Source organism: Mytilus trossulus, chromosome 10, assembly GCF_036588685.1.
Source record: "Mytilus trossulus isolate FHL-02 chromosome 10, PNRI_Mtr1.1.1.hap1, whole genome shotgun sequence".
Lineage (NCBI taxonomy): Eukaryota > Metazoa > Mollusca > Bivalvia > Mytilida > Mytilidae > Mytilus > Mytilus trossulus.
Genome location: NC_086382.1, coordinates 52,579,997 through 52,607,092, shown reverse-complemented (window position 1 = coordinate 52,607,092; position 27,096 = coordinate 52,579,997). Strand labels below are relative to the sequence as shown.

The 27,096-nt window shown below is 32.4% G+C and overlaps 3 protein-coding genes across 3 annotated transcripts; 1 reads left to right on the top strand and 2 right to left on the bottom strand.

The window, feature by feature from the left end:
• Nucleotides 1-434: 434 nt before the first annotated feature.
• LOC134688001 (uncharacterized) lies at nt 435-8,262 on the bottom strand. The gene is made up of 9 exons (XM_063548467.1): nt 8,132-8,262; nt 7,383-7,449; nt 6,759-6,842; nt 6,360-6,461; nt 5,516-5,705; nt 5,190-5,303; nt 3,468-3,632; nt 1,329-1,474; nt 435-587 (listed from the first exon to the last, which is right to left on the bottom strand). Exons 1-9 carry the CDS (start codon nt 8,206-8,208, stop codon nt 435-437), a joined length of 1,098 nt encoding a protein of 365 aa, XP_063404537.1. The 5' UTR covers nt 8,209-8,262.
• A 5,234-nt stretch (nt 8,263-13,496) lies between these two features.
• On the top strand, nt 13,497-18,405 carry LOC134686331 (lactadherin-like). Its single transcript, XM_063546001.1, has 9 exons — nt 13,497-13,633; nt 14,377-14,443; nt 14,786-14,875; nt 15,491-15,592; nt 15,988-16,177; nt 16,701-16,814; nt 17,232-17,389; nt 17,543-17,683; nt 18,218-18,405. Exons 1-9 carry the CDS (start codon nt 13,578-13,580, stop codon nt 18,365-18,367), a joined length of 1,068 nt encoding a protein of 355 aa, XP_063402071.1. The 5' UTR covers nt 13,497-13,577; the 3' UTR covers nt 18,368-18,405.
• Nucleotides 18,406-20,818: 2,413 nt separating this feature from the next.
• Nucleotides 20,819-26,286, bottom strand: LOC134688000 (lactadherin-like). Its single transcript, XM_063548466.1, has 9 exons — nt 26,213-26,286; nt 24,749-24,815; nt 24,458-24,547; nt 24,061-24,162; nt 23,674-23,863; nt 22,986-23,105; nt 22,333-22,500; nt 21,760-21,890; nt 20,819-20,959 (listed from the first exon to the last, which is right to left on the bottom strand). Exons 1-9 carry the CDS (start codon nt 26,275-26,277, stop codon nt 20,819-20,821), a joined length of 1,074 nt encoding a protein of 357 aa, XP_063404536.1. The 5' UTR covers nt 26,278-26,286.
• Nucleotides 26,287-27,096: the final 810 nt, after the last annotated feature.

Genomic DNA, 27,096 nt, shown 5'->3' with positions numbered 1-27,096 from the left:
TCTATCTTATTAATGTTATGTTTTCAATTGTCTGTGCATTGCCTTTTTTGTCAAAGACACACACTTTTCTTTTATTGAAGAACTGCTCTTGTGGACAGTTGTCTCATTGGCAATCATACCACATCTTTTTTGTTATATTTGCTGATCTCTAGATAACTTTTGGTTATTTGTGTCGTTGGATATATTGATGATTTGAATTATTGCAATTCATTACCGTATACCTATATCTATTTTTATCAATTTGGGATGCACTTTTTAAATAACAAAAAAGAGACCAACCTTAACCATAGTGTTTCTTCGCTAGAATGTTCAATTCGAAAATAGATGTAAAAAGAGTTGGAAAGGTATTGCTATTATTTGTAAGTACACTGTGTAGTTTAAAAAGTATTTGAAGTCTTAACAAAGCAGACAGTAGCATTTTATTAAAAATATTCTTATGAGTTATTGTGACAGCCATGAATTTCCATATTCATGTACGGTTTGTAACTGTGATGCCACGTCAGGGTGAAGAATCTGATGAATCTGGTATCTAACGGTTCGGGTAGATTGACTTTGTGAGCACTGCTAGACGTGGTACCAGAGAAAGTCTGCAAAATACATGCAGAATTAATTGTCTAATTCTATACAAAAAATACGAATGGTATGGATGACTTTATGATCATATCAGCTAAATGCAATAAAAAAGTATTTGCATAAAGCTTTATAGTTTTGACATCTACTTTTGTTCCTATTCAAGATTTATATTACCATTATGCATATTTATCATTTACGAATCACAGTTTAATTACAATACATCCGTAACATGATACCTATGTAAACGAAAATATCAGTTTCTGAAGTTAATTCGTTAAACGATTTTCCGTATTGACGTTCATAAGAACGTTCTTGCCTCAAAAAATAAAATCCAGATATAGACTAAATGAGGATCCTAATGAGAACAGCCGATCATATAAACTCTCTTTTCCAGTAATCTGGATTTGTTACACTACTTTATGAGCTTACTAAGAAAATGCATGTAGTTTTGACCTTTGCTCATTTATAACGCCGAGGGGAGACTGATGCCTGCCTTCTTAGTTTGAAGAGAAGCTTAAGATACAAGAGTGACATTCACACTCACAAGGCGAAAATAATATAACAACGCCATTTCTAAAAAACACCAAAACAACCAGACAAACAATAGTATACAAAACACATATATAAAACTATAGACCGAGCATCGAGAACCCCACCAAAAACTTGAGATGATATCAGGTGCTCTGGAAGAATACGTTTAACGTGTATTCGTGTTACTGAATGAAAAACCCTTACACCTTAAATTAATCACTTACAAATACATTTCCGTTGGAACTTGATGTGTAATTATGGAATATGTTTCCATCAATGCTATGTTGTATGTAGAAACTCCCAGTATTATATGCTGAAGGGCTGGAACTTCGAGCTTTGATTTGAAAATTGTCTATATGAGATACATTTCCTAAAAGTAAAATTATTGTATTCTAAAATAAAGATACAATAGTAGCCGTTGATAGCTGAGTATTCTGATTTTTGCCTATGGTGAATTGCATTAGCAAATTGAAATCTATATTTGAAATATGTACACATGGTCATAAGTGTTTGACCTCTTACATGTACAATGTAGCAACTCATAAACAAATTAATTCTGAAATATACTTGTTGTCATAGTCTACTGTATATCCGCAGTTACTAACAGCTCGTTCAAAGCCAATAAAAACTAAATGAAAACAAATATCTATCTAAGACTAAAATGTTATAACTTCATATTAATTTCCATGTTTGATGATACTTCAGTTTTACCTACTATGTGCAAAATAAGATATGTTCATGTTTTTTTTCTCCATATTTGATAAGTTACATTGATTAGTAACCTTTAAATAACTACAACACACTATAAAACAAATTAATCGCCACCAACACAAGATTGTGTCCCCAGTACACGGATGCCTCATCCGCACTATCCTTTTTCATGTTCAGTATATCGTGAAAATGGGGGGAAATCTCAAATTTGGCAGTAGAATTAGAAAGATCATATTATAGGGAACATGTGAACCAAGTTTCAAGTTGATTGGACTCCAACTTCATCAAAAATTACATCGAACAAAAACTTTAACCTGAAACGGGACAGACGGACGAACAAACGTTAGACGGGACAGACCAGAAAACATTATGCTCATAAATGGGGCATTACATTTTCCAATTGTCCCACATTCAAACTTCCCAATTGTCCCCCAAAATTATTTTTTACCTGTAATTTCACAAAGTGGGATATTCAGGAAAACACCGAACTCTTTTTGGTATGTACTCCCAGCACTAAAGTATAGTTATTTTTTTTTATCAAATGAATGTCGATGTTTTCAGAACAAGGTGTGAGATAAGGAAATACAAACATTTTCGCTAACTTCATTTAAATATATATATATACTTATATCAACAGTATATTTCCACACAAAAACAAACATATGCAATATAGGCGAAAAAATAATAATTGTGCTAGTGAATCATTCATCATCTACATTTATTAGCTTAGTTTGGCAAAATTAAACCATACTGGCTATTTCACTTTCATTAATGATTGAACAAAAAAACAAGAATGTGTCCTTGTCATCTGTACTCTGATCTTTAGTTTTTTTGCCATGTGGAAAATTGGATTAAAACTCTAATTTGGCATTAACAGTAGAATTTCAAAGATCATTTATATATCTCGTAGCTAGTGCACCTTTTATCAATATTGTGATTCAGATTTTAGAAACATGCTTTTTAAATAAGTTGTGTTTAGTTTTGAAACTTCTGTCAGTAAATGTGAGTACCATCAGATCTGTACTTAATTTATTTCTGTTGTTGGGATGTACAAGTACCCGGCCGCGTAAACCCTGTTTTTTTAAGATTTTTTTTTTCTATTTGTATTCATCTGATGAGTTAAGCCTTCATCACCTGATTTTTATAGGTCGTTCTTATCTAGTGCTATTACTGTCCCAAGTTAGAGGTGGTTTGGAATTCCACTTACATGTATAACCCCAGCCTACTCTGTATGTGTGTATGTATGTTTGTATAAAACAAAGATGTGGCGTATTGCCAATGAGACAACTCTTCACAAGAGTCGAACGTATGTCCCAATTCAGGAGTCTGTGGTTCTGTTGTTGTCATCTGTACTCTGACCTTTAGTTGTTAATTTCTGTGTCATTTGGTCTCTTGGGTAGTAGAGTTGTCTCATTGGCAATGATCCACCACATTCAAATGACAAAGATAGCAAGTAATGATAGATCACAAAATGGCCTAAAAGTCAAATGGCTTTACTCAATAGAACAATTGTCTAGTGTACCTTGCGAAAAAAGTATACGCAATAAATGACTAGAAATTGTATCTTTAAATGATAAAGAGTCAATTTTAGATTCGTGGTGGTACCAACATAAAATGCATAGCAATTGTTTCTTAATATTTATTTAACCAACCTAAATCTACTTGTAAATAAGATGTTGAATCCTCCCCGTACCATCCACCTGCATTCCATCTTGCATCCTTCGCCACATTTGAACTGTACATATTATATCCTGTTAAACTGGCATCAGGTATAGCTTTGGCATTTGATGGTCCAATAAGATTGTTACTGCTACAGTCTTATATGGAGACAATTTGTTAAAATGATAAATTGTATATTAATTAAGCTATATTGACTATATTTGAAATTTATTATTTAAAATTGAGAGCTTATATTTGCTGATTTGCTTTTTTTCCCTTGTTTTTAAGTTCATGGCTCTTTGCGAGCTATTGTTTGCTTTAAAGTTCATCTGGGTCTTGTTGAGCTATTGCAATTACTTAAAGTCCGTCCGTCCTCTGTAGTCGTCGTAAACGTTTAAAAAAACTTATCTCTTCTGAAACCACTTAGGCCAAGGAATAATAATTTCCTACTTCCTTTTGGTCATTTAACCAATCTGTTACCTATTTGGTAGTGAAAAAAACCACACAACGACGTTTTTATGTAGCGTGACACTTTTTGCGATGTTTTGTGGTACACTTTTCACACAGAACACCACTTTTAATTATGTATAGCGTAACCACGAACTCGAAATTGGTGATCCTATCGTAATGTATTTCATGATTTTTACATAAATTTAGGAACATGTTTTGTAGGTTTTATGTGCTTTTTTACAGTTGATATGACGCTATTTTGATGTTTAAGATAATACAAGAGATAGACGTATTCTATTTTCGTTTTTAAATTATAGTTCCACGAGCTAAAGCTTTATCAAAATCTGTGACAGTTATTTACTGTAACGTGACCTTAGCCAATTTTAACTTAATTTTAACTGCATGAGTTTTATGATATTTAAAATAAGTTTTTGTTCCTGCCATCAAACAAACAAGGGTGCCATGACTAAAATAAACCAGAAGGCTAAATCAATTGAAATTGTCTAATTAAAAAAACCCAACCTTTTGGAGAAATTATAACAGGGCGAAAATGGTCAGAATGCATGACCTACCTCCTTTCCTAGATCGGATCACTCCTTATATGAGTTATTGCCTATAAATGGCATGTTTTGAATAGAAAATTTTTCATGTCTTTGGAATATTATCTTGGAAACTGTTTTGAAAGATGTGGTGTGAGTGCCAATCAGACAACTCTCCATCCAAATAACAATTTAAAAAAGTAAACCATTATAGGTCAATTTACGGCCTTCAGCACGGAGCATTAGCTCACACCGAACAACAAGCTATAAAGGCCCCAAAATTACTAGTGTAAAACAACCGGGAAAACCAACGGTCTAATCTATATAAAAAAACGAGAAACACGTATAAATTACATAAACAAACGACAACTACTGTAAATCAGATTCCTGACTTATGACAGGTGCAAACATTTGCAGCGGGATTAAACGTTTAAACGGTACCAAACCTTCTCCCTTTTATAGATAGAAACTGTAAAATGAAAAGTTGGAGCAATAGAAGCTCTTCAAAATTGTCTATATGACCGACACCACTTGATATAATTACGGAGCTATTGCCCTTTAATGATGATTTGTCACTAATTTATGAATGTGTCTTTTGTTTCAATAGTAAATAACAGGTTGTCGATTCAGTTTGTTGAGAGTCTCTTATTAAATTTAATTGTGTTTTTTTTTATTTGAAAGAATGAGAGATTTTTGGCCTATTATTAAGGTTATTTTGATACGTACCAATTTCACATCTAAGACCACCATATGGATTTGGACAGTAACACTTGTATCCTGTAGTTTCATCTAGACAAACGCCTTGATTAACACAAGGTTTCTTTGTGCAATATATTATTCCTAAGTAAGAAAGAATAAATGATGATAAGGCATGATTGATTTTGATTTGTTATTTAATGTACTTATTTGGAATCAATGTTCGATAAGTCCGTTTTTAATAATTAAGCATATTTTGAAAAGCATGTCTTTGAAAAAAATTAAGTAGTTCAGAACAAAAATGCACAGAAAAATTTAATAATTCCTCTATATTTCCATTAGTGAAATATGCTTACCACGGGTAACAATTTTGAATACACTATCAGCAAAATGACCATGTATATCTGTAGCTCTAATAGTTATCGTGTAAGTGGCATCAGAATCGGGAATTAGTCCATGTATTCGACCGGAATCAGGTTCTAGTTTTACTCCAGGTGGCAACATTCCGGCTACAATACCATACACTATTGGTTGTCCTTCCGGGTCCTGTGACGACATAATTTTAACTAGACTAGCATCTATATATCGAATTTACAAAGACAAATTAATATATTTGAATTCGCTTCTTAGTTGCATAGTTTTGTACTTGAGATTTAATGGTTCCTTATGTAAGTGTATTGAAGTGTAAAAGCTTGGATCGAAGCACATTTTGAAAAAATCTAAAATTGTTCAAACGGTCATTTCAAATAATTACATTTATATGATACAATCCTGAAATTACGATTGCTAAATTAAGATTTGCTTTTTTTTTTCAATGCAGTTTTGTCTAGACACCATGATAACCACTCATGTGCCTGTACGATTTTATAAATTTTGAGTCGAACAGATAATAATGCCATTAAGTTTAAAAACAATGATTCTGTCATGTATTTTCAGAGGAAAAGATTTTTTTTTTCAATTGATGTTAATCGTCTCACTGCAATTGATTTTAACAAATCGGAGTCAATTGCTAAACATTTGTATTGCACCCTCCATACAAGTATATTCCCTAGAATGCGTTCAAACTCTGTTTAAGTTATGATTTTGATTGCATATAATGACCCAAAATGTATTTGCCTTTCAAACATGCAGCCTCCAGTGATCCTATAATATATGATTGAAAATAAGAGTTATTATACATACTATTCACATAATGTATACCTTAGCTATGACGTTTACATCTATTTTGTCCCCTGCGTGAAATTCTCCAATATATCCAAACGGAGAATGTTCTTCCCATACGGGAGGTTGACTAAGAATCAGCTAAAATGAAATGAAATGAAAATCGATTTTTTCAAGATTTGTTTATTTGTTTTTTCTTCCTGTTTCTCATAAAACACAGCAGCGCATTCGTTCCAAATTGACAAATTTTGTATGTGTTATAACATTGTTCAATTGCATTTAATGTTGTAATACCCTCGTAGAGCAAAACTGTGCTAATAATATCAAAAAGTAAATTAACATGGCTCTAAAAGGCTTTCGTATATTTCTTTAATTTCTCAAAACAAAAAATAAAATGCACTGCATTGACGATACAAATATGGCAATCTAATGATATACCTGTATTATATAATTTAAGTCTTCATTATCAAAGATGACTTTGCCGGTTTCATTGTATCCAATCTTTATATCTCCATTATTACTCTACAATTAATAAAATAACTTAATGGCTATATGAGTATATACAGATGCAGTTTTAAAGTAAATAGTCTGTAATCTTGAACGTATTTTTCTCATTCCCGTATCATCAAACAAGACGTAGTGTATATAATATATATGCTAGACATGACCATTATTGTTTTGTTTGTACTTATGTATTATTATACCGTTATTGTATGTGCATTATTTGTACTAAGTTTATGTACAACTTTTCCTTAAGCTTTGTTATTTCACTAATCAATATAAAAGAGGAAAGGGGCCTAGAGATCTTACTACATATAAACTTTAACACATACATTGTGATTGTCTACATAATGGTCCATTTAGACGTTCTTTTTATCTGTACATGTCTTTTGAACATTTTGTGTCGTCGATGGTGTTGTCTCTTTGGCAAAATCGATATTAAATTTAAACGTTCATAGCCTTATTACAAGTTATCAAGTTATAAGCAAAAAGTCCAACTTCGCCAGTTTTCAGACATAGAATACATTGCATGTACAAATGAAATATAACACAAACATGTACCTTCATAGTAAAATCACCAGAAGTAGCGGCATGGACTAAAACATGAGGTGGAGTCACTAGCATTGGACTGAAAAGTATAAAATTATTGTTCCGTATATTGCATATAAAGGCAAAGGGCAATTGCCACTTAATACATCTAGAAAAATATATAGTTTTCTCGTTTGAATTGAAAAATATACATCTTTGTGCTTATATTTTTCCTTTTAAAGAAGAGTATATGGTTTGAATGTTACTCATTGTTGAAGTCCCCTTTTGGTTGTTATTTTTTTATGACATTATGGTCTCATGTGGGGAGTAGATAGTAGTCTTATTGGCAATCATACCACATCTTTTATTATTTCTATATATATATATATATATATATCCTGTTCATAAAACAGAAACAAAGACACTTTCGGATGTAATACACATGTTCATTGAAGCGCAAAAATCGTTATACCATTGACGTAAATAGAGGACTCGATTATTGCAATACCATAGAGAACGAAATTAGAATATAATATTTCACAAAAAATATTACAATAAAGTTAACTTGACGGTTAGTCGAAATGATTTTTTTCTGACTAATTTACAGACCAGTATACAAAACACAACATATAAAACTTAAGGCTGAGCAACACAATCTGTCAACGAACGGGGGTATTTTTACTTTGCGGAAGATTGATTGTAAAATGAGCCGTATTTTTAAATGGGGCAAACAATGCAATCCAGATGACTGGCTTCAACGTTAAATATAATTAGTTACTTACTCAAAATTAGTTTGTGATGAAATAATGGAAACAAGAGAAAATCCAAACAGAACAACAAGCGCCATCTTGGCAGCCATCTTTGAATCAATTCTTCGTTAGATGAGCGTAATTTTTGGAAGGCGGAACTTCAGCTGTCTGTTAATGTTAGGTGCCGGCCTTTTCTACCTTGTTTAAGAAAACATAAGTACGCAGTTACGGACTGACGACCTAAAACTTAGACAGAGATATATTCATAATTATGTTTCTGAGATAATATGAATTTTAATCCATTTATTAAGTTTTGACGATGATAAATGTCACATGTGTTTGTTTTAGTTGCTTTGAAGTTGAGGTTATAAACAAGTTGAAAAACCTTAGTTTCTAGGTGGATATGAACTTTGGATTAATGAACTAGGAAGTAGCAGTATATTTCTGTAAGGTGCAAAAACATCTGAATGACCTTGCTTTCTTCTCTGTTTTTCCTAATATACCTTGCCATTGTGTACAATGACCAAAATCATTTTTATGTTGTCAAGATTTAAAAAATTTCAGGTTAACAGATTTTTTTTTGAGAAACAAGAAATTAAAGATTTAAAAACTTATTCTGTAAGACTTATTTGTAGAAGTTTTGATTTTCCCTTTCATATAAAAAGTAGCGAGTCTTTAAACAGTTTGCTAATTGGATAGATAGAGTGAGAGAGTAATGATCAGATAAGGATTTGCATGTGTTTGTCAAGAATTTTCAATGTTTGCAATATGCAGTTGCATATCATTATAAACCTTTGCCAATCAAATTCCCCCCCCCCACCCACCCCCCCCCCTCAAGAAAAATAATAAATATATATTTATAAATAAACCAACTCTATATGTGGTTTGGAGAGAAACCCTCATCTCTTTTAACCGGATTTACATAATGGTATGACGGTCTTCAAAACATATATATATATATATATGTTTAAACAAGCCAACAAAAAAGTTGACTGTCGATTTGCAAAGATTCTGCATAAGCGAATGATGAATGCAATAATGGTTTGAATATTTACAATACTAGTGACTCAGTCAAACATTAAATAGCATGATTTGAGGCATATACATTTGTACTTATGTTTTGTTTGTGTGTTGTTGTCATTTCGATCACTGTTAGGCCATAGTTATTATATTTTTAGTTTTACGAAATTTTTTGACAAAACCAATGGGTAGGAGGACGAAAAAAAAACAAAAAAACTGCTGCTACTGCTGCTGATTTTTTTTAATACCAACCGTCAATATCAATTTTTTTTTAATTATTTCACCAGGAGATTTTCTACTAGTGTAACAACTATTTTTTTTTTCTTGACAAGGTTTGAATTGAAAATCAATGTGCAACAACTTACTAAATCACCAAGAGCATAAATTTAGATTCTTTCATGCAGTTATGAACTAAAATTTATTTTTTTTTGCATGAAAAACACTTGGTCGGAGGAGAAAAAATAAATAAAAATCAACATTTTTTTTTTTTTTTTTTTCCTATTTGGCAAAAAATTAGGGTAGGAGGGTTCGTAAAACTAAAAATAAAAAACTACGGCCTTAAGTTCACTCGACGTTTCTTAATTACTTCATTTTATGGAATGAGATCAGCTCGATGTTTGCACTGTTTATGACGAATTCAGTAAGTGGCAGTTGCATCAGGGTTAGGATTCCCAGTTTGGGGTCGGTTGTTCTCTCTGGCTTCTCCATTAATAAAAACAAATGACCACCACAATAAAGCTTCTCCATTAATAAAAAAACTGACCACCACGATAAAGCTTCTCCATTAATAAAAAAACTGACCACCACAATAAAGCTTCTCCATTAATAAAAAAACCTGACCACCACGATAAAGCTTCTTCATTAATAAAAAAAACTGACCACCACGATAAAGCTTCTCCATTAATAAGAAACTGACCACCACGATAAAGCTTCTCCATTAATAAAAAACCTGACCACCACGATAAAGCTTCTCCATCAATAAAAAAACTGACCACCACGATAAAGCTTCTCCATTAATAAGAAAAAAAACTAACCACCACAATAAAGCTTCTCCATTAATAAAAAAACCTGACCACCACGATAAAGCTTCTCCATTAATAAAAAAACTGACCACCACGATAAAGCTTCTCCATTAATAAAAATCTGACCACCACGATAAAGCTTCTCCATTAATAAAAAAAACCTGACCACCACGTTAAGCTTCTCCATTAATAAAAAAAACTGACCACCACGATAAAGCTTCTCCATTAATAAAAAAACTGACCACCACGATAAAGCTTCTCCATTAATAAAAAAAACTGACCATCACGATAAAGCTTCTCCATTAATAAAAAAACCTGACCACCCCGATAAAGCTTCTCCATTAATAAAAAACTGATCACCACGATAAAGCTTCTCCATTAATAAAAAAAAAACTGACCACCACGATAAAGCTTCTTCATTAATAAAAAAAACTGACCACCACGATAAAGCTTCTCCATTAATAAAAAAACTGACCACCACGATAAAGCTTCTCCATTAATAAAAAAACTGACCACCACGATAAAGCTTCTCCATTAATAAAAAAACTGACCACCACGATAAAGCTTTTCCATTAATAAAAAAACTTACCACCACGATTAAGCTTCTCCATTAATAAAAAACTGACCACCACGATAAAGCTTCTCCATTAATAAAAAAGTGACCACCACGATAAAGCTTCTCCATTACTAAAAAAACTGACCACCACGATTAAGCTTCTCCATTAATAAAAAAGTGACCACCACGATAAAGCTTCTCCATTACTAAAAAAACTGACCACCACGATAAAGCTTCTCCATTAATAAAAAAAACTGACCACCAAGATAAAGCTTCTCCATTAATAAAAAACCTGACCACCACAATAAAGCTTCTCCATTAATAAAAAACCTGACCATCACGATAAAGCTTCTCCGTTAATAAAAAAAAACTGACCACCACGGTAAAGCTTCTCCATTAATAAGAAAAAAAACTGACTACCACGATAAAGCTTCTCCATTAATAAAAAAACTGACCACCACGATAAAGCTTCCCCATTAATAAAAAACCTGACCACCACGATAAAGCTTCTCCATTAATAAAAAAACTGACCACCACGATAAAGCTTCTCTATTAATAAAAAAAAACTGACCACCACGATAAAGCTTCTCCATTAATAAAAAAAAACTGACCACCACGATAAAGCTTCTACATTAATAAAAAACCTTACCACCACGATAAAGCTTCTCCATTAATAAAAAAACTGACCACCACGATAAAGCTTCTCCATTAATAAAAAAAACCTGACCACCACGATAAAGCTTCTCCATTAATAAAAAAACTGACCACCACGATAAAGCTTCTCCATTAATAAAAAAACCTGACCACCACGATAAAGCTTCTACATTAATAAAAAACCTTACCACCACGATAAAGCTTCTCCATTAATAAAAAAACTGACCACCACGATAAAGCTTCTCCATTAATAACAAAAAACTGACCACCACGATAAAGCTTCTACATTAATAAAAAAAAACTGACCACCACGATAAAGCTTCTCCATTAATAAAAAACCTGACCACCCCGATAAAGCTTCTCCATTAATAAAAAAACTGACCACCACGATAAAGCTTCCCCATTAATAAAAAACCTGACCACCACGATAAAGCTTCTCCATTAATAAAAAAACTGACCACCACGATAAAGCTTCTCAATTAATAAAAAAACTGACCACCACGATAAAGCTTCTTCATTAATAAAAAAAACTGACCACCACGATAAACTTCTCCATTAATAAAAAAAACTGACCACCACGATAAAGCTTCTCCATTAATAAAAAAATGACCACCACGATAAAGCTTCTCCATTAATAAAAAAAATGACCACCACGATAAAGCTTCTCAATTAATAAAAAACCTGACCACCACGATAAAGCTTCTCCATTAATAAAAAAACTGACCACCACGATAAAGCTTCTCCATTAATAAAAAAACTGACCACCACGATAAAGCTTCTCCATTAATAAAAAAAACTGACCACCACGATAAAGCTTCTCCATTAATAAAAAAACTGACCACCACGATAAAGCTTCTCCATTAATAAAAAAAACTGACCACCACGATAAAGCTTCTACATTAATAAAAAACCTTACCACCACGATAAAGCTTCTCCATGAATAAAAAAACTGACCACCACGATAAAGCTTCTCCATTATTAAAAAAAAAACCTGACCACCACGATAAAGCTTCTCCATTAATAATAATAAAAAAAAGTGACCACCACGATAAAGCTTCTCCATTAATAAAAAAAACTGACCACCACGATAAAGCTTCTCCATTAATAAAAAAAAAACTGACCACCACGATTAAGCTTCTCCATTAATAAAAAAACTGACCACCACGATAAAGCTTCTCCATTTATAAAAAAGGCTGACCACCAAGATAAAGCTTCTCCATTAATAAAAAAAAAAACTGACCACCACGATAAAGCTTCTCCATTAATAAAAAAAAATTACCACCACGATAAAGCTTCTCAATTAAAAAAAAAGAACGGACCACCACGATAAAGCTTCTCCATTAAGACAAAAAAAAACCTGACCACCACGATAAAGCTTCTCCATTAAGAAAAAAACTGACCACCACGATTAAGCTTCTCCATTAATAAAAAAACTGACCACCACGATAAAGCTTCTCCATTAATAAAAAAAAACTGACCATCACGATAAAGCTTCTCCATTAATAAAAAAAAGTGACCACCACGATAAAGCTTCTCAATTAATAAAAAAAACTGACCATCACAATAAAGCTTTTCCATTAATAATAAAAAAAAAAGTGACCACCACGATAAAGCTTCTCCATTAATAATAAAAAAAAAACTGACCACCACGATAAAGCTTCTCCATTAATAAAAAAACTGACCACCACGATAAAGCTTCTCCATTAATAATAAAAAAAAAAAAGTGACCACCACGATAAAGCTTCTCCATTAATAAAAAAACCTGACCACCACGATAAAGCTTCTCCATTAATAAAAAAAACCTGCCTAACACGATAAAGCTTTTCCATTAATAAAAAAAAGCTGACCACCAAGATAAAGCTTCTCCATTAATTAAAAAAACTGACCACCACGATAAAGCTGACAAAGAAATTACTTTAAACAAACAAGAAATCAATCTATAAAATTTGGGTGACCTGTCATACTCTTATAAAGTAATTTTGATGCCTTTTATTATTGGGTTAATATTTTATTTGTGCTCATTATATTAGTCTTATTGGGTTGCTGCTTCATTATTTTTCAAATCTTATCGAAGTTATTTATTACTGGTCGTTTTCCTACGTCGTCCCTATTTTTAGCTCAGATGCACTATCGTAATATACCATAGTTTGGTTTCTTAGATAACAACAGTTTATGAATTACTGATATCTAAACGTTAGTTAGACATATATTGCCAAAATCACAAAAAATGGCTACCACCAGCGTTTTGATATTATCTTCATGCTTCTTGACAATTTATGCGAGGTAAGAACTTTTTATAATATAACAATATTTTATAAAAATATTAACAAGGCATACATAACATACAGATGCTTTTATATATTCATTGATGGTAAATCGACAATTTTAAATTTAAAAAATCTGAATTAAATAATTTGTTTTAATTTGATTATAGATTTCTCATATTTGTCTTTAGTGAATGTGAATAAAACAATTTATAGAGACCGGTTTTGTAGAGCGCACAAAATGGATTAGTGTGTACGTTTTTTTTTTTATTTGACTTTTTTATTGTCAAATCTCTCTCAACAGTGGTTACCCTTTTGGAACATTTAAGATTGCCTCACGTTTTAACTGGGGTTCATCTTGCTCATTCTTTTGGTTCGCTGTGTTGTGTTTCGTGTACTATGTACTGTTGTTAGTTTGTGCGTGTTTTTTTTTTTTACTTTTGTTTGTTTTTTTGCAATTGCGTTGGAATTCTATTTTTCGACTTTTGTGGTTTTTTTTGTTGAGCATGTACTGATTTTATATCATGGATAAATAATCCATATCCTTTGTTTTCCTATTATGAGGTCGAATATCCATTTGGTATCCTTTGTGTCTCTTTTTTCGTAATTTTTTTTATTTAATGTTTATTCATTCATACCTTGCACTGTATTATACATTTTCATTTTTTGTATATGTTTATTTGTTTTTGTTATAACGTTCATTTCATTAGTTTAATCTTCAAAAATTGAGTATAACTTTCTGTTTATCCTTTTTATTTTCAGTTTCTTTGACATACAATATCCTAATGTGTACATTACAGCAGAAAAGGGAGGCAATCTTACAATACAGGTAATAACGTTACAAAGTATTAAACATATTCAATACAATTTAAGTAACTGCTTACCTACTATTGTCTAAAAGATGCCTAACATGTCTGAGTAAAATTTGATAGTTTTTTTCATATTGTCATATTAAAAGGGAAATCATTGATGGCTAAGGGAATTTTTAGCATACATTAATACCAAAAAAAATGTAATAAGATTAAGACGACGAACTGTCCGACTAGGCTATTCTGTTAATGTTTCATTTGGAAAAGACATAGAGTAATGACCAAAGAGCGATTACAAATATGCTATTGTTATGACATATCATTCACGTACATTTGCACTATAGTCTTTTCTAATTTTGAAGGCAGGACCTCAGCAAGGCAACATCTTTATGAAGCCAAATGGAAATGGCACTGTTTACATTGGACATACAGATATGCTTAAATTATTTGAGGTATAGTTATTTGAGAAACTATAACAGAAAAGCATATGCTGCACATTATCTGGTCGGACCCTCATACATGTTCTTTTTTTCTTTTTCAATTCTTCCAAAAAAGAAGCACATTTTAATTTTTATTACAGAAAAGTGGACCGAATTGATCAAACCAACACCTAACAATTTGTTATAACAAGCCATATATTATATCATGTCGGCGAATCATGAATCATAACTTATTTACACTTTTATAAAAAAAGATGTTTGTGCAAAAAGTAAATTCACGAAAATACTGAACTCCGACGAAAGTTAAAAACGGGAAGTATGGTTCCTTTGGCCTAGAAGTCTTATTGCTTCGTTTATTATGTGAACCTAGCTTAGACAAAAGCTTAGCCGTGGGTTATTTAAACGTTTTAAAGTCAAATGAGGGTAAGGCCACAACACATTGATTGTAGACCTCATTTTGAGTGTTCTGTGAATTTAACAACATACATTTTGGTCCAACGAATGGACAACAACGTCATTTCTAGTCATGTTAAAATGATATTTGTAACAATGACATACACATTTTGAAAAATATTACAACGCTCTCATAAGAATAGTTAAAAAACTTACTATATATATTCTTTGTAGATAGTTAACAGTTTACCACCGACATGGAAGGTTAACTCAGCACATGGCAGTCTTGGAGTGTTTGCCGGAGGACAGTCAGTCAACTTATTGTTAGAAGCAATTGTAAGCATTGGGCACTTAGTTCTCCGAATGAACAATTGTAACATTTATAAAAGTGGATTCTGGATAAAGATTTTTTTTATATATTATTATTAATTATTACTTGTATTCAGTTATAAAACTTGAACAGAAACGTAAATATCATAATAAAGATTGGAAATATATTCGTTTACGAAGGGATCAAAAGAACTGATAAACAGGGTAACAGTCTTTGTTGTTGTCTCTTTGACACATTCCCCATTTCCATTCACAATTTTTATTTACATTTTAAAATGTAGTACTGAATTTTTTTAATTACCTCAAAATTTTAAATATTTTAATTTCAATGTTCGAATTCAAGTTATCATATATTATTTGGTCGCCGTATTACTATGTTTATCGATTCAATATCTTTACAGGATCCCGAAGGTGGCAAAATGAGATTTGAGAAAGTATCTGGAGCTTTCCCTCCAGGTGTACACCTTGACAAGACTACAGGTCGATTAACTGGAAATGCACCGGATGTAGATGCAACGTACGAGTTTGGCATTCGTGTTACTGACGCTCATGGCAAATATGCTGATCAGATCTTTTCAATCGACACAAGGGGTATACTGTTTTGATCATACGCGGGAACATGTAAAATTTTGTCCCTTCCGTGTAGAATATTTTTGATTGTCCTACGTTATAATAGTATTTGGCTTTTTTAACTCGATTTTCCATACAGAATTTGCAAAATGGTGTCATAGTTCTGTTTACTGATAAGATTTTAGAAGAATATTTTAAACATAACATTTCTTTAAGTTCATATTATGCAATTCGTCATTTTTGTTTCCGCTATATTTTGATAAAAAAAAATTGACAAAGAGCATGTTGTTTAAAGACCCTTTTTAGTGTATCACTTGTTGTTGGTTTACTTGATTACGCATACTGATTAATATGTAATTTTTTTTACGACTGGCAACTGTTTGATGATGTTATGAAAAGGCTGTTAGAGGAAACTACTCTTATGAACGTATTTAGAGTCTCATGAATTGCAAATAAAATAATATGCGCTAAATGGGATTCTACAAGTGTTAAACTCAATTCTGTATGATGCTAGTAAGAATACCGAATCTTGTTATATTTTCAGAGAAGAACCAGTGCAATAGTAATCCCTGTCAGTACAATGGAAAATGTGAAGATGCTATAGATGATTATAAGTGTAACTGTACAAATCCTTATGGTGGATCATCATGTCAGTTTGGTACGTTTTATTTTAATATTTATATATATTAGTGGTCATAAGGATATCAACTTTGAAAACTTCCAAGTGTATGATCAGGATCCTTGTTTTATTAATCGCACATCTAATTATATTAAAACTTAAAAGTAGATGGTTAGCGCTATAAAACCAGGTTTAACCCGCCATTTTCTACATTTGAAAATGCCTGTACCAAGTCAGGAATATGACAGTTCTTATCCATTCGTTTTTTATGTGTTTTGTTATTCGATTTTGCCATGTTATTATGGACTTTCCGAATTGATTTTCCTGCAAGTTCAGTATTTTTGTGATTTTTCTTTTTACAAATAGGGTTTATACTAAATTTCTTTAAAAGTTATTATCTGTTAATCAAATTTCCCAGCAAAAACCAAAAAATTGACATCAATATTTTTTGTACAGATTGTAGAAGTAAAGCTGTCGGTGTAGATAACGGCGTTAAGACCATACCAGATGCTCAGCTGTCTTCCCATTACGCTTCAGGAGATCACCCTGCTTCTGATGGAAGACTAAACAACCCACGTGGCTGGTCTGGTACCAATACAGGCTCTTGGTTACAGGCTAGTATAACTTATTCATCAAATATTTTAATGATCGTACATGTAGAAAATAGCAGATTCTCGAAAATGAAAGTTTCTTCATATTCATTTCATTTTAGTGCTCAGTTATTTCTACATAAAACTTGCCAATAAAACAAAACTTTAAAATTACAGGTTGACATAGGTCATCCTACATCTGTTTATGGAGTAGCAACCCAAGGTCAGTCATCGTCAAGCTACATCAAGACCTTCAGGGTACAGTACAGTGTTGATGGAAATACCTTTACCAATGTTGTCAATGGAACATCTGCAATGGTAAACATAGTGCTTCTGTTATTACCCATAACACACATACATTTCTTTATATGTTAATGCATGTGAAGTCGACCTGATAGTTTTAGCGATTTGAAGAAAAAAAATAATTGTTAACTACAATACACTTTCATGTTGTATTTTTGCTGAGGTTTTTGTTTAATTTTAAAGGTGTTCGTTCTTTCCCTAAGTGATTGATTCTAATTATATACATAATAAACAATTTGTAAATATAATACTGTTGTTATTAATACTACTCCGTAATATAATAGGTTCTTTCTAAATGACTATCCGAGCGTACACCAGTTAAATACTTTTTTTTTCTTTTTTCTTTTATTTGTTTTTCAATAGTCAGGATTTTACAATACCCCTTCAATCACCACCTGACTATGGTTTTCGGGGTAAATTTTGAAAGTTGTATACAAGACTATCCATTTTTTTTAAATAAATATATTCATAATACAAGAATACAGAATCTACCAGTTAAATAATTGTTTTGTATTATTTGACAATTTACTTGCATTTTCCTTTTTACAGGAATTTACTGGCAGTAGCAGTGTGAACAGTGTAATAAAACATGCATTTCTTCAGCCGGTTACGGCCAGATATATCCGGTTCATACCAAGAACATATCAAACCAAACCAGGAATGCGAGTGGAAGTGTATGGATGTGAAATTGTCAATTAACAGTTTATGTTGAATTTGTTTAATAAATGAATCATTAACATTTAGTTATCATGTCTTTGATTTTGTTAATTTTTCAAACCAGTGTTTATCTTAAAACTGAAAACAATTTGTGTGTCTTTTTTATGTTGCAATGCTACACTACAATCACTAGAGTGAATGTTGGCGTTTGTGAAAATGTTAAAATCAGCTGTTTTTGTTTACACCGGTTCTGAGTCAGAAACCTGTGGTTGTTTGTTGATGTGATTCATAAGGCTTTTTCATTTTTCTTTTTTTTTATATAGATTCGACCATTGGATTTTCTGTTTGAATTGTCTTACACTAGTCATTTTGGGGCCCTTTATAGCTTGCTGTTTGTTGTGAGCCATGGCTCCGTGTTGTAGGTCGTACTTTTATCTATTTGCACCAAATTCATTCTTAATTTGTGACATGACAATGTTTCTTCTTCATCGTGAGATAAAATATGTAAAAAAAACCATTCCATACGAACACAGGGATAAAAAATATCCGTAGGAACATCATTAATTGTAAACGCTTATCTATACCATGATGATTCTAAAAGAGTTTTTTCCTTGTTTTTTTTTCAAAAATGCATACAATGTAGTATTGTGTTATTTGATCAAAATCGAGTAGCAGATATCTCATTAATATTTAGGTCTTTAAAAAAGAGGCGATAATTCCAAACCAAAATGGCATTAAAACTCAGAAATTGTAAACAACGAAAATCGACAAAAACAGGGAGTACACAAAAAACACAATGCAAACCAAAGACTGAACAACACAAACCCTAAAAACACCCGGGGTTTTAGCAGGTACTTCGGAATAGTAGTTATATTCTGCTTCTTATTTGACCTTCGTCATGTTGCTTATCTAGTAAAAAATACGATAATAAATCTTATTTGGCAGGTCACATTTGATGAAAACAGGACGGGATAGTTACAAAATATCCGTCGTCATCTGTAACTAGTGACGCCTTCCGTAAATTTTAACAGTTAATTTCAGCTTCACAACTTATATTAGAACTCTTTGGTCGAAAGCTTACCCCTAAGCAACACTCCTCCATCAAGATAGTATTGATGGGACATTTACGCTCTGGCATATCGTATTAATTGGGAGATATATACTTGTACTACATATGCAAGTGTAGCTGGAATATTTGATACATAGAAATGGAAAGTTTGGAAGCTGAACTAATCTCTTTTGTCAAAAACAAAGAAGACAAAAAGTCATGTCAGTAGGTTATGTAGTTTTGTTATTTACTGATTTGCTTAACGTCCTGTTGCAAATTTTCAAGCAGATTCATGACAAAAACAAATTACAAATTCGCCATGTTATTGGTCAATCAGCATAGATTCGGGAAAATTTGACTGCCAGTAGAAAAAAGTAGGGATAGGTGCGTACGTGTCGCCAGCAGGGTTGAGTTCAATATCGCTATCAATATATATGTAACAACTAGTCTATAGCTACACGCTCAATAGTCAAAATATGCATAGCACTACGTAGCTGATACGATATTGAACTCAACCCAGGTCACCTATGCATTCAGAGATAACACAAACTGTTCACGTCTTGAATCCGTCCGGATTTATACAACTCGCACAGCTTACTTGTAAGTAATGACACAAACTTTTACAAAAAAAACCCCGTTTCACTCATGTTTTTAATGCCAAAGGGTCTGTTTTTGTTTTCGATATTTCATTAATTCTGTTTTTCACATGCAAGTCGGTGTTGTTGCAAAATTGGTTGAAGTAATCCGTTATCGTTTGGTGTTGAAGATTAATAAATATTTCTATTGTAGCGAGATTCTAAGACATTCGATAAGATATTTATTTGCCTCAATCGAAATCTTTTACAGAGATATTTTCAAAAAAATGAATTGTATTTTCTAGATGTATTCTTGGTATATAAAAAAGAAGATGTGGTATGATTGCCATTGAGACAACTGACCACAGGAGACCAAAATGACACAAACATTGACAACTATAGTTCACCCACCGCTCGGCCTTCAACAACGAGGAAAGCCCATACCGCATAGTCAGCTATAAAAGGTCCTGATATGACAATGTAAAACAATTCAAACGAGAAAACTAACGGTCCCATTCATATAAAAGAATGAACGAAGTACAAATATGTCACACATAAACAAACGACAACCACTGAATTACAGGCTCCTGACTTTTGACAGGCACATCCATAAATAATGTGGCGGGGTTAAACATGTTAGCGGGATCCCAACCCTCCCCTAACATAGGACAGTGGTATAACAGTACAACATAAGAATGCACTATAAAAATCAGTTGTCATAGGCTTAACTCATCAGATGGACAAAAGTACAATTAGACGTTGCCGGGTACTTATACATCCCGTCAATAGTTTGTTTATAGTAATTGAAATAAAACAAAAGTAAATACATGATACGCAGTGGATTTATATAGTTATATTGCAATGATAAAATTACAAAACACATCCGTATAGTTCAACTTTCATACATGGAACATATTTAGCATTGTATGAATACGGGTGAAATCTAATAAATCTGGCAGTAGTAACATCCTGTAAGCTAGAATACAGTCTTCCAGATCGACCGGGGAAAACCTGAAAAAAATGAAAAAAAGTTCTTTTTAATTATATAAATGTTTTCAGAAGAATATTACCAATCTCTTAATTATATAAATGTTTTCAGAAGAATATTACCAATCTCTTAATGGTAAAACTATGTACAAATTAAACAGTCTGAACATAAATGTGTACACATGACTTATCATGAAGTTCAGTGGATTTATTATTTTTCTGTGTACCAATTTTCGTTAATTGATGAAACTTTGTGTTTTCGTAGATATCTGATTTTGTGTTTTTATTAAGTTCTGCAAACAAGCATATAGAACACTTGTGCCTCATTGAACATTTAAATTCGTGGTTCACCGGTAAACACAAAATGAACGAAAATTGGAGTACCACGAATATTTAAGAATCCACAATATTTGACAAACATATTTTCTAGATGAAAGTAAATTATTATAATAAGAGTTTTGGCAGTTAACTTTTTATCAGAGAGCAAATTTCATTGAGTACATATGTTTGCGTCAACCAACAAGTATAGTCATGCGCCAGGCCTATTCAATGACATAAATCTTCAATTTACGTGTGATAGAGGTAATGAGTGTGGAACAATATACTCCCTATATCTAACTTAGAATTCTAAGGATAAAACGCCTTTTAAAAGGAATTTATTGGTGTATTAAGTAAACGTTAACATATCATCATAGACTTTTATTTGTTTGTGAGTGAATTGTTCGAGTTTATACACCAATAAATCCCTTTTAAAAGGCGTTTATTCCTATAATCAACACAGAATAGCCCCAGTATCATAAGTCTGAAAGAAAATGTATGCTTACGATAGGTGAGGTCCCATTTTTAATAAATTGAAAATGTTGACCGTCCGTGCTGACCGATAATTGGAAGGATTCTGTCAGATACTGGGTGTTGTAGCCGAACATAGTAACACCAGCTATCTTAGAACGGTTACCTGGAAAATAAAATATATGTTTTCACATAGTAATAATATTCTAAATTTAACTTTTGAAAAGAGGATATTTTTTTTTTATTTCATATATGACACTATTTTTCATTAAGTTGTAATTCTTATGCAAGAATCAGAATCATTTTCATCGTTTTAAATTGATGCTTATCTTTACTTATATTATTGCACATGTTAATATGATTTAAATAGTATTCTCTTTATTCGGTGAAATGCAACCTGAACGTAAACTACAGAAAAAGAAATCTTAACAATGTCATTAAGTTCAATGAAAGAAACAAATGTACAACTGAAAAAAGTAAAACAAAATATTTCATTTTTGTAAAAACTAAAAGTGTGCTGTTTGCTCTAAGATTGATTTCAAAACATATTTCATAAAATGAAAAAGAACAATAGTAATTGAAATAATGAAAGTGATCAAAATATTTACCTAGATCGACCTGAAGCCAGGAATTCGCATTTTCTCCACACCAACCCTTTTCTTCACTGTCAAGACGAGCTTCAGTAGCATTTGACATTTCGTGAGAAAGATATGCCGACAGTTGAGCATCTGGGATTTTTGAAGGAAGAGAAACGCCTACCTCACTCTGTCTACAATCTGAAATGAACCCAACAGGAACAAATGTGTTAATTTGATTGTCTTAATGCTTTTATAATTTATTTGAATTTGTAGAATTGATAGTTTTTGTCTATTTTTGAAAACGTTTATAGAAGTATGATGTAGAAAAAAAATCATATTCTCTACTACATACATAGAGATTTTTGGGACCCTTTGTAGCTTCCTGTTCGGGATGAGACAACTTTGTTTGAAGGCTCTGTGTTGAAGGCCGTACTTTGACCTACAATGGTTTACTTTTTAAAAATTGTTCTTGGATGGAGAGTTGTCTCATTGGCACTAATACCAAATCTTCTAACATCTACTAACCTCTATAGATAAGGATATATTAAGGCTACAACAGGTATCAAGTTATGAGTACAGGGTATTTATGAAATTAAGAGGGTTGATTTTGTCATTGTTTGATAGACAAATATGTCAAAACTTTTATATTATTGAAGGTAAACGGAATGTGATGTACAGTGTACCTGTACTGCAATCTTTCCCTCCGTAGAAATCGGCACACACGCATTCGTATCCTTTACCGACATTTGTCTCGTTACATACAGCACCATTATGACAAGGTTCATATTGACAATGCTGCAACTCTGTAAAAAGCAATATATATATTAAATAAAGATAACTGGTGCATGCAAACATACACATTATTAATATTTTATCCAAAAGCTACCACAACCTCGTGCTATATATGAAGAGTTTGAAATATTGTTGAGACATTTGTATTTTGTCATAGACAATATTTCAACCTCTCCTAATAAATATAAAGAATAATTTAAACATTGAAAATAAATAAAAATATATTTCAAAAGACCACCACAACTACTAACAATCTTCACTGTGTTTTTGTTTTTGTTTTTGTTTTTCGTTTCCTTTCTTCTTGATGTATATCCAACATCTCCCTTAATCCTTGAAAAATGATAATAGTAAAAGCTAAAAATATTTAGCCCAGTTATTCATGTTTTTATTGTCACAACGAAAAAAAATTATGCCAGGAACCTTGTAGACGACAAGCTTAATCTGCATCATGATGTTTTTCCTTAATCTATTAAGTTGTGATGTATTTCCCACAAAAAATAATAATGGTAAAACTAAAAATATCTAGCTGTGATATGCTTTATGTTTGGTTGTCAAACCGGAAAAAAAACATGTCCTCACCGATAGTTTCCATTTTAAAAACTGCATCTTCAAACATCCCCCGAGATCCAGTAGCACGTATAGTAAAGCTATACTGAGCATCAACGTCTGGTGCTATACCATATATCCTACTTCGATCTGATTCAAGATGTATTCCGGGAGGGAAATCTCCAGCGACAAGGCTAAATCTTATTTTTCCTCCTGATGGTTCCTGAAAGAAGATATCATTGCAATTTAATACAGTTAGTATTAAAACAGTATATATTCTAAGAATATGAAGATGGCGGTAATTTTTTTCGGGGTAGGGGGAGGAGAAAAATATATGACACTTAATATTCATAACTCTATTTACTGTGCTATTTCATTACTTTTCACTTTAGAAACAAAAACATGAAGTAAAATGCCAACCTTGACTTTCAACGGTATATCGACCTCTTTACCGCCTTCATACGTTCCAACAAAACCTACATGAGAATGGTTTATCCAAATTGGCGGTAGACTGTACACAATCTGAAATAGTAAATGGGAATGAGTAATTCATAGTAATGGTATTTCATTGTTGAAGAAATTTTGAAGTCGTTGACAAATATTTAGTTCGAACTAGATACGTTCTGCACAAACAGTACATTTACTCACAAACTGAATGAAACTTTTGATATCATGTAGAATTAAGGCTTTATTTGAAAACTTTGTAACAATGTTTGAGTGATAAAGTTTTTCATATAGATATAAAAAAAAACAACAACAGAAAAACATAAAAAAGAGAAAAAAAACTGATAACACATCAACTTGACCCTGCACATACCTTCACTATCTCTAATAAATCGATTCCTTCAAAATAGACAGTCCCTGTACCATTTCCTGGATTGATGTGGATATCTCCATTTAGTCCGGACTGAAATTACAAAATCAAAGATTTTATTTACAGACTTATACGTAAACACAATTAAATATAAATAAACCTTACTGCATAATTTTTTTATTAGAAACTAATACAAGAAGGACGTCAGGCTAAAAATTCAGAAAGAATCTATGAAGCAATATAAAGTTTAACTATATATACTGTTTTACCTGAAGCTAGCAGTATTGTATTTACCTCAGCTGTTAAATTTCCCTTTTCTTGTGCAGCTACTGTTATACTTGGAAAATTCATTTGCAATACCCTAAAATCACAATATAACTTAAAAGTAATGGTATATCAAACAGAAAAAGTTAATTCATATTAATGGTTTTACAAAGTCATGCATTTTACATTTCCTTCACTTCATATTATTTAAGAAATAATTCATGGGGGCTTGAATATATCGTTATTTTACCACGGGTTGGCCCTTTATGACAAATATTTTACCCTGAGCGATAGCGAGGGGTAAAATATCGGCATAAAGGGACAACCCGTGGTAAAATCTAGATATATTCAAGCCCCCATGAATTATTTCGATTCTAATAGGACAAATACGGCATTTTTTGTAGATCGAAGCGCTCTAGGTGGAGGCCATTATTTGCCGTTCCCATAAATTAACGCACTTTTAAATTGGCGTAAAAGAACGGAGCAAACAAAATAAGTGACATGCTCAAACTATTCACAAAACTTATTTAGATAGATTTGGATGAATTTTAATGATAACTTACTTATATGTCTTCTATGTATATAAAAGATGGGCTTATACCACATTTTAGCATCGTTTGTTTACGTTTCCTTGTTGTGATGATATTCGGTATCAAAAGCGTGTATTTTCCCGTAAAATGCTTAAATTATAACGTCATCATTCTATGACGTCGTGTACTTCATTCATGAAAAAAACATATGACGTGGGAGTACGATCGGAACAGCCAATGCAATATATTCATATTTTACCACGGGTGTGTACTCAAAGCGTTTGAAGGACGTCATGTTAGAATGTTACAAACGCTTTGAGTACGCCAATCTAAAAGTGCGTTAACCCTCTTGCTGCCGGAGGGACACATATGTCCAAACCGGCAGTGCCGGAGGGACACATATGTCCATGGATAAATTTATGCAATCTTCTCATCAATGCTGTATCTCTTTCAAATAAAATACCAAATATTAAACAGGGTTATGTTTTTCTCCAATGGGTCCCAAATGTAGTGGTCATCATGTCGTGACGTCATATATCGAATGACGTCGTTGTTTGGCATTTTACGTCACAGACGTTGAGCTGTCGTATTTTCCGGCATATGAAATGCAACCTTGAAAAACGGTCGGCAGCAAGAGGGTTAATGTATGGGAACGGCAAATAATGGCCTCCACCTAGAGCGCTTCGATCTACAAAAATGCCGTATTTGTCCTATTAGAATCGAAATAATTCATGGGGGCTTGAATATATCTAGATTTTACCACGGGTTGTCCCTTTATGCCGATATCTTACCCCTCGCTATCGCTCAGGGTAAAATATTTGTCATAAAGGGCCAACCCGTGGTAAAATAACGATAGATTCAAGCCCCCATGAATTATTTCTTAATTTTAAAGTTGTTTCAGTAATATTAAAATCTTCATTCCAGATTTTGAGATGATGATTGGTAAAGAAATAAAAATACTCACTCTCCTTTTGATCCCGTAGTTATCCATATTTGTTGTAGAAAAACGAGAACCCAACACAAAATCATCGTTATACGGTAAACAACACGAACGTTTTACAGAACTAAATTAAATTCTTTGGTAACTGACTCGATGTTACTTAAATACAAATTGATGATAAGAAAGGAAGTAAAACTGTTCAATGTTAAATCTGCAAATATTTTATAATTGTACACTATTTGTACCCAATCTTTTAGAAATACTTATACTCGTCGAAAAATGATATTTCGAAACTTTGATATGATATTATTTCTTTATTTTCACAGCGTTAACAAAACTTGTCAAAATAAAATTGAGAAAGGAAATGGTGAATTTGTCAAAGCGACAACCACCCGACCATAGAGCAGACAACAGCCGAAGGCTACCAATGGGTCTTCAATATATCGAGAATTCCCGCACCCGTAGGTGTCCTTCAGCTGGCCCCTAAAGCATATGCATACTAGTACAGTGATAATGGACGTCATACTAAACTCTGAATTACACACAAGATACTAAAATTAAAAATCATACAAGACTAACAAAGGCCAGAGGCTCCTGACTTGGGACAGGCGCAAAATTGCGGCGGGGTTAAACATGTTTATGAGATTTCAAAAGTTTACATAATGTATCAAAGACGAATATAACTCCATTATTTGTACCTACTCATCCTTTTAGTTTAGAAACACTATTGCTTAACGGATATACACAGTGAAGTCAAACTCGGAAGAACATCTATTGCGTTATATAAAAAGCCCATTGTAATGCAAGTCGCTATTTTTTTCTCTCTGAATGTGTCTAGGCATTGAAAATAACACTAAAATAAATTCCGTGCGTTCTAAGTGCTTTACATTTGTTGTTTTACCGAAACG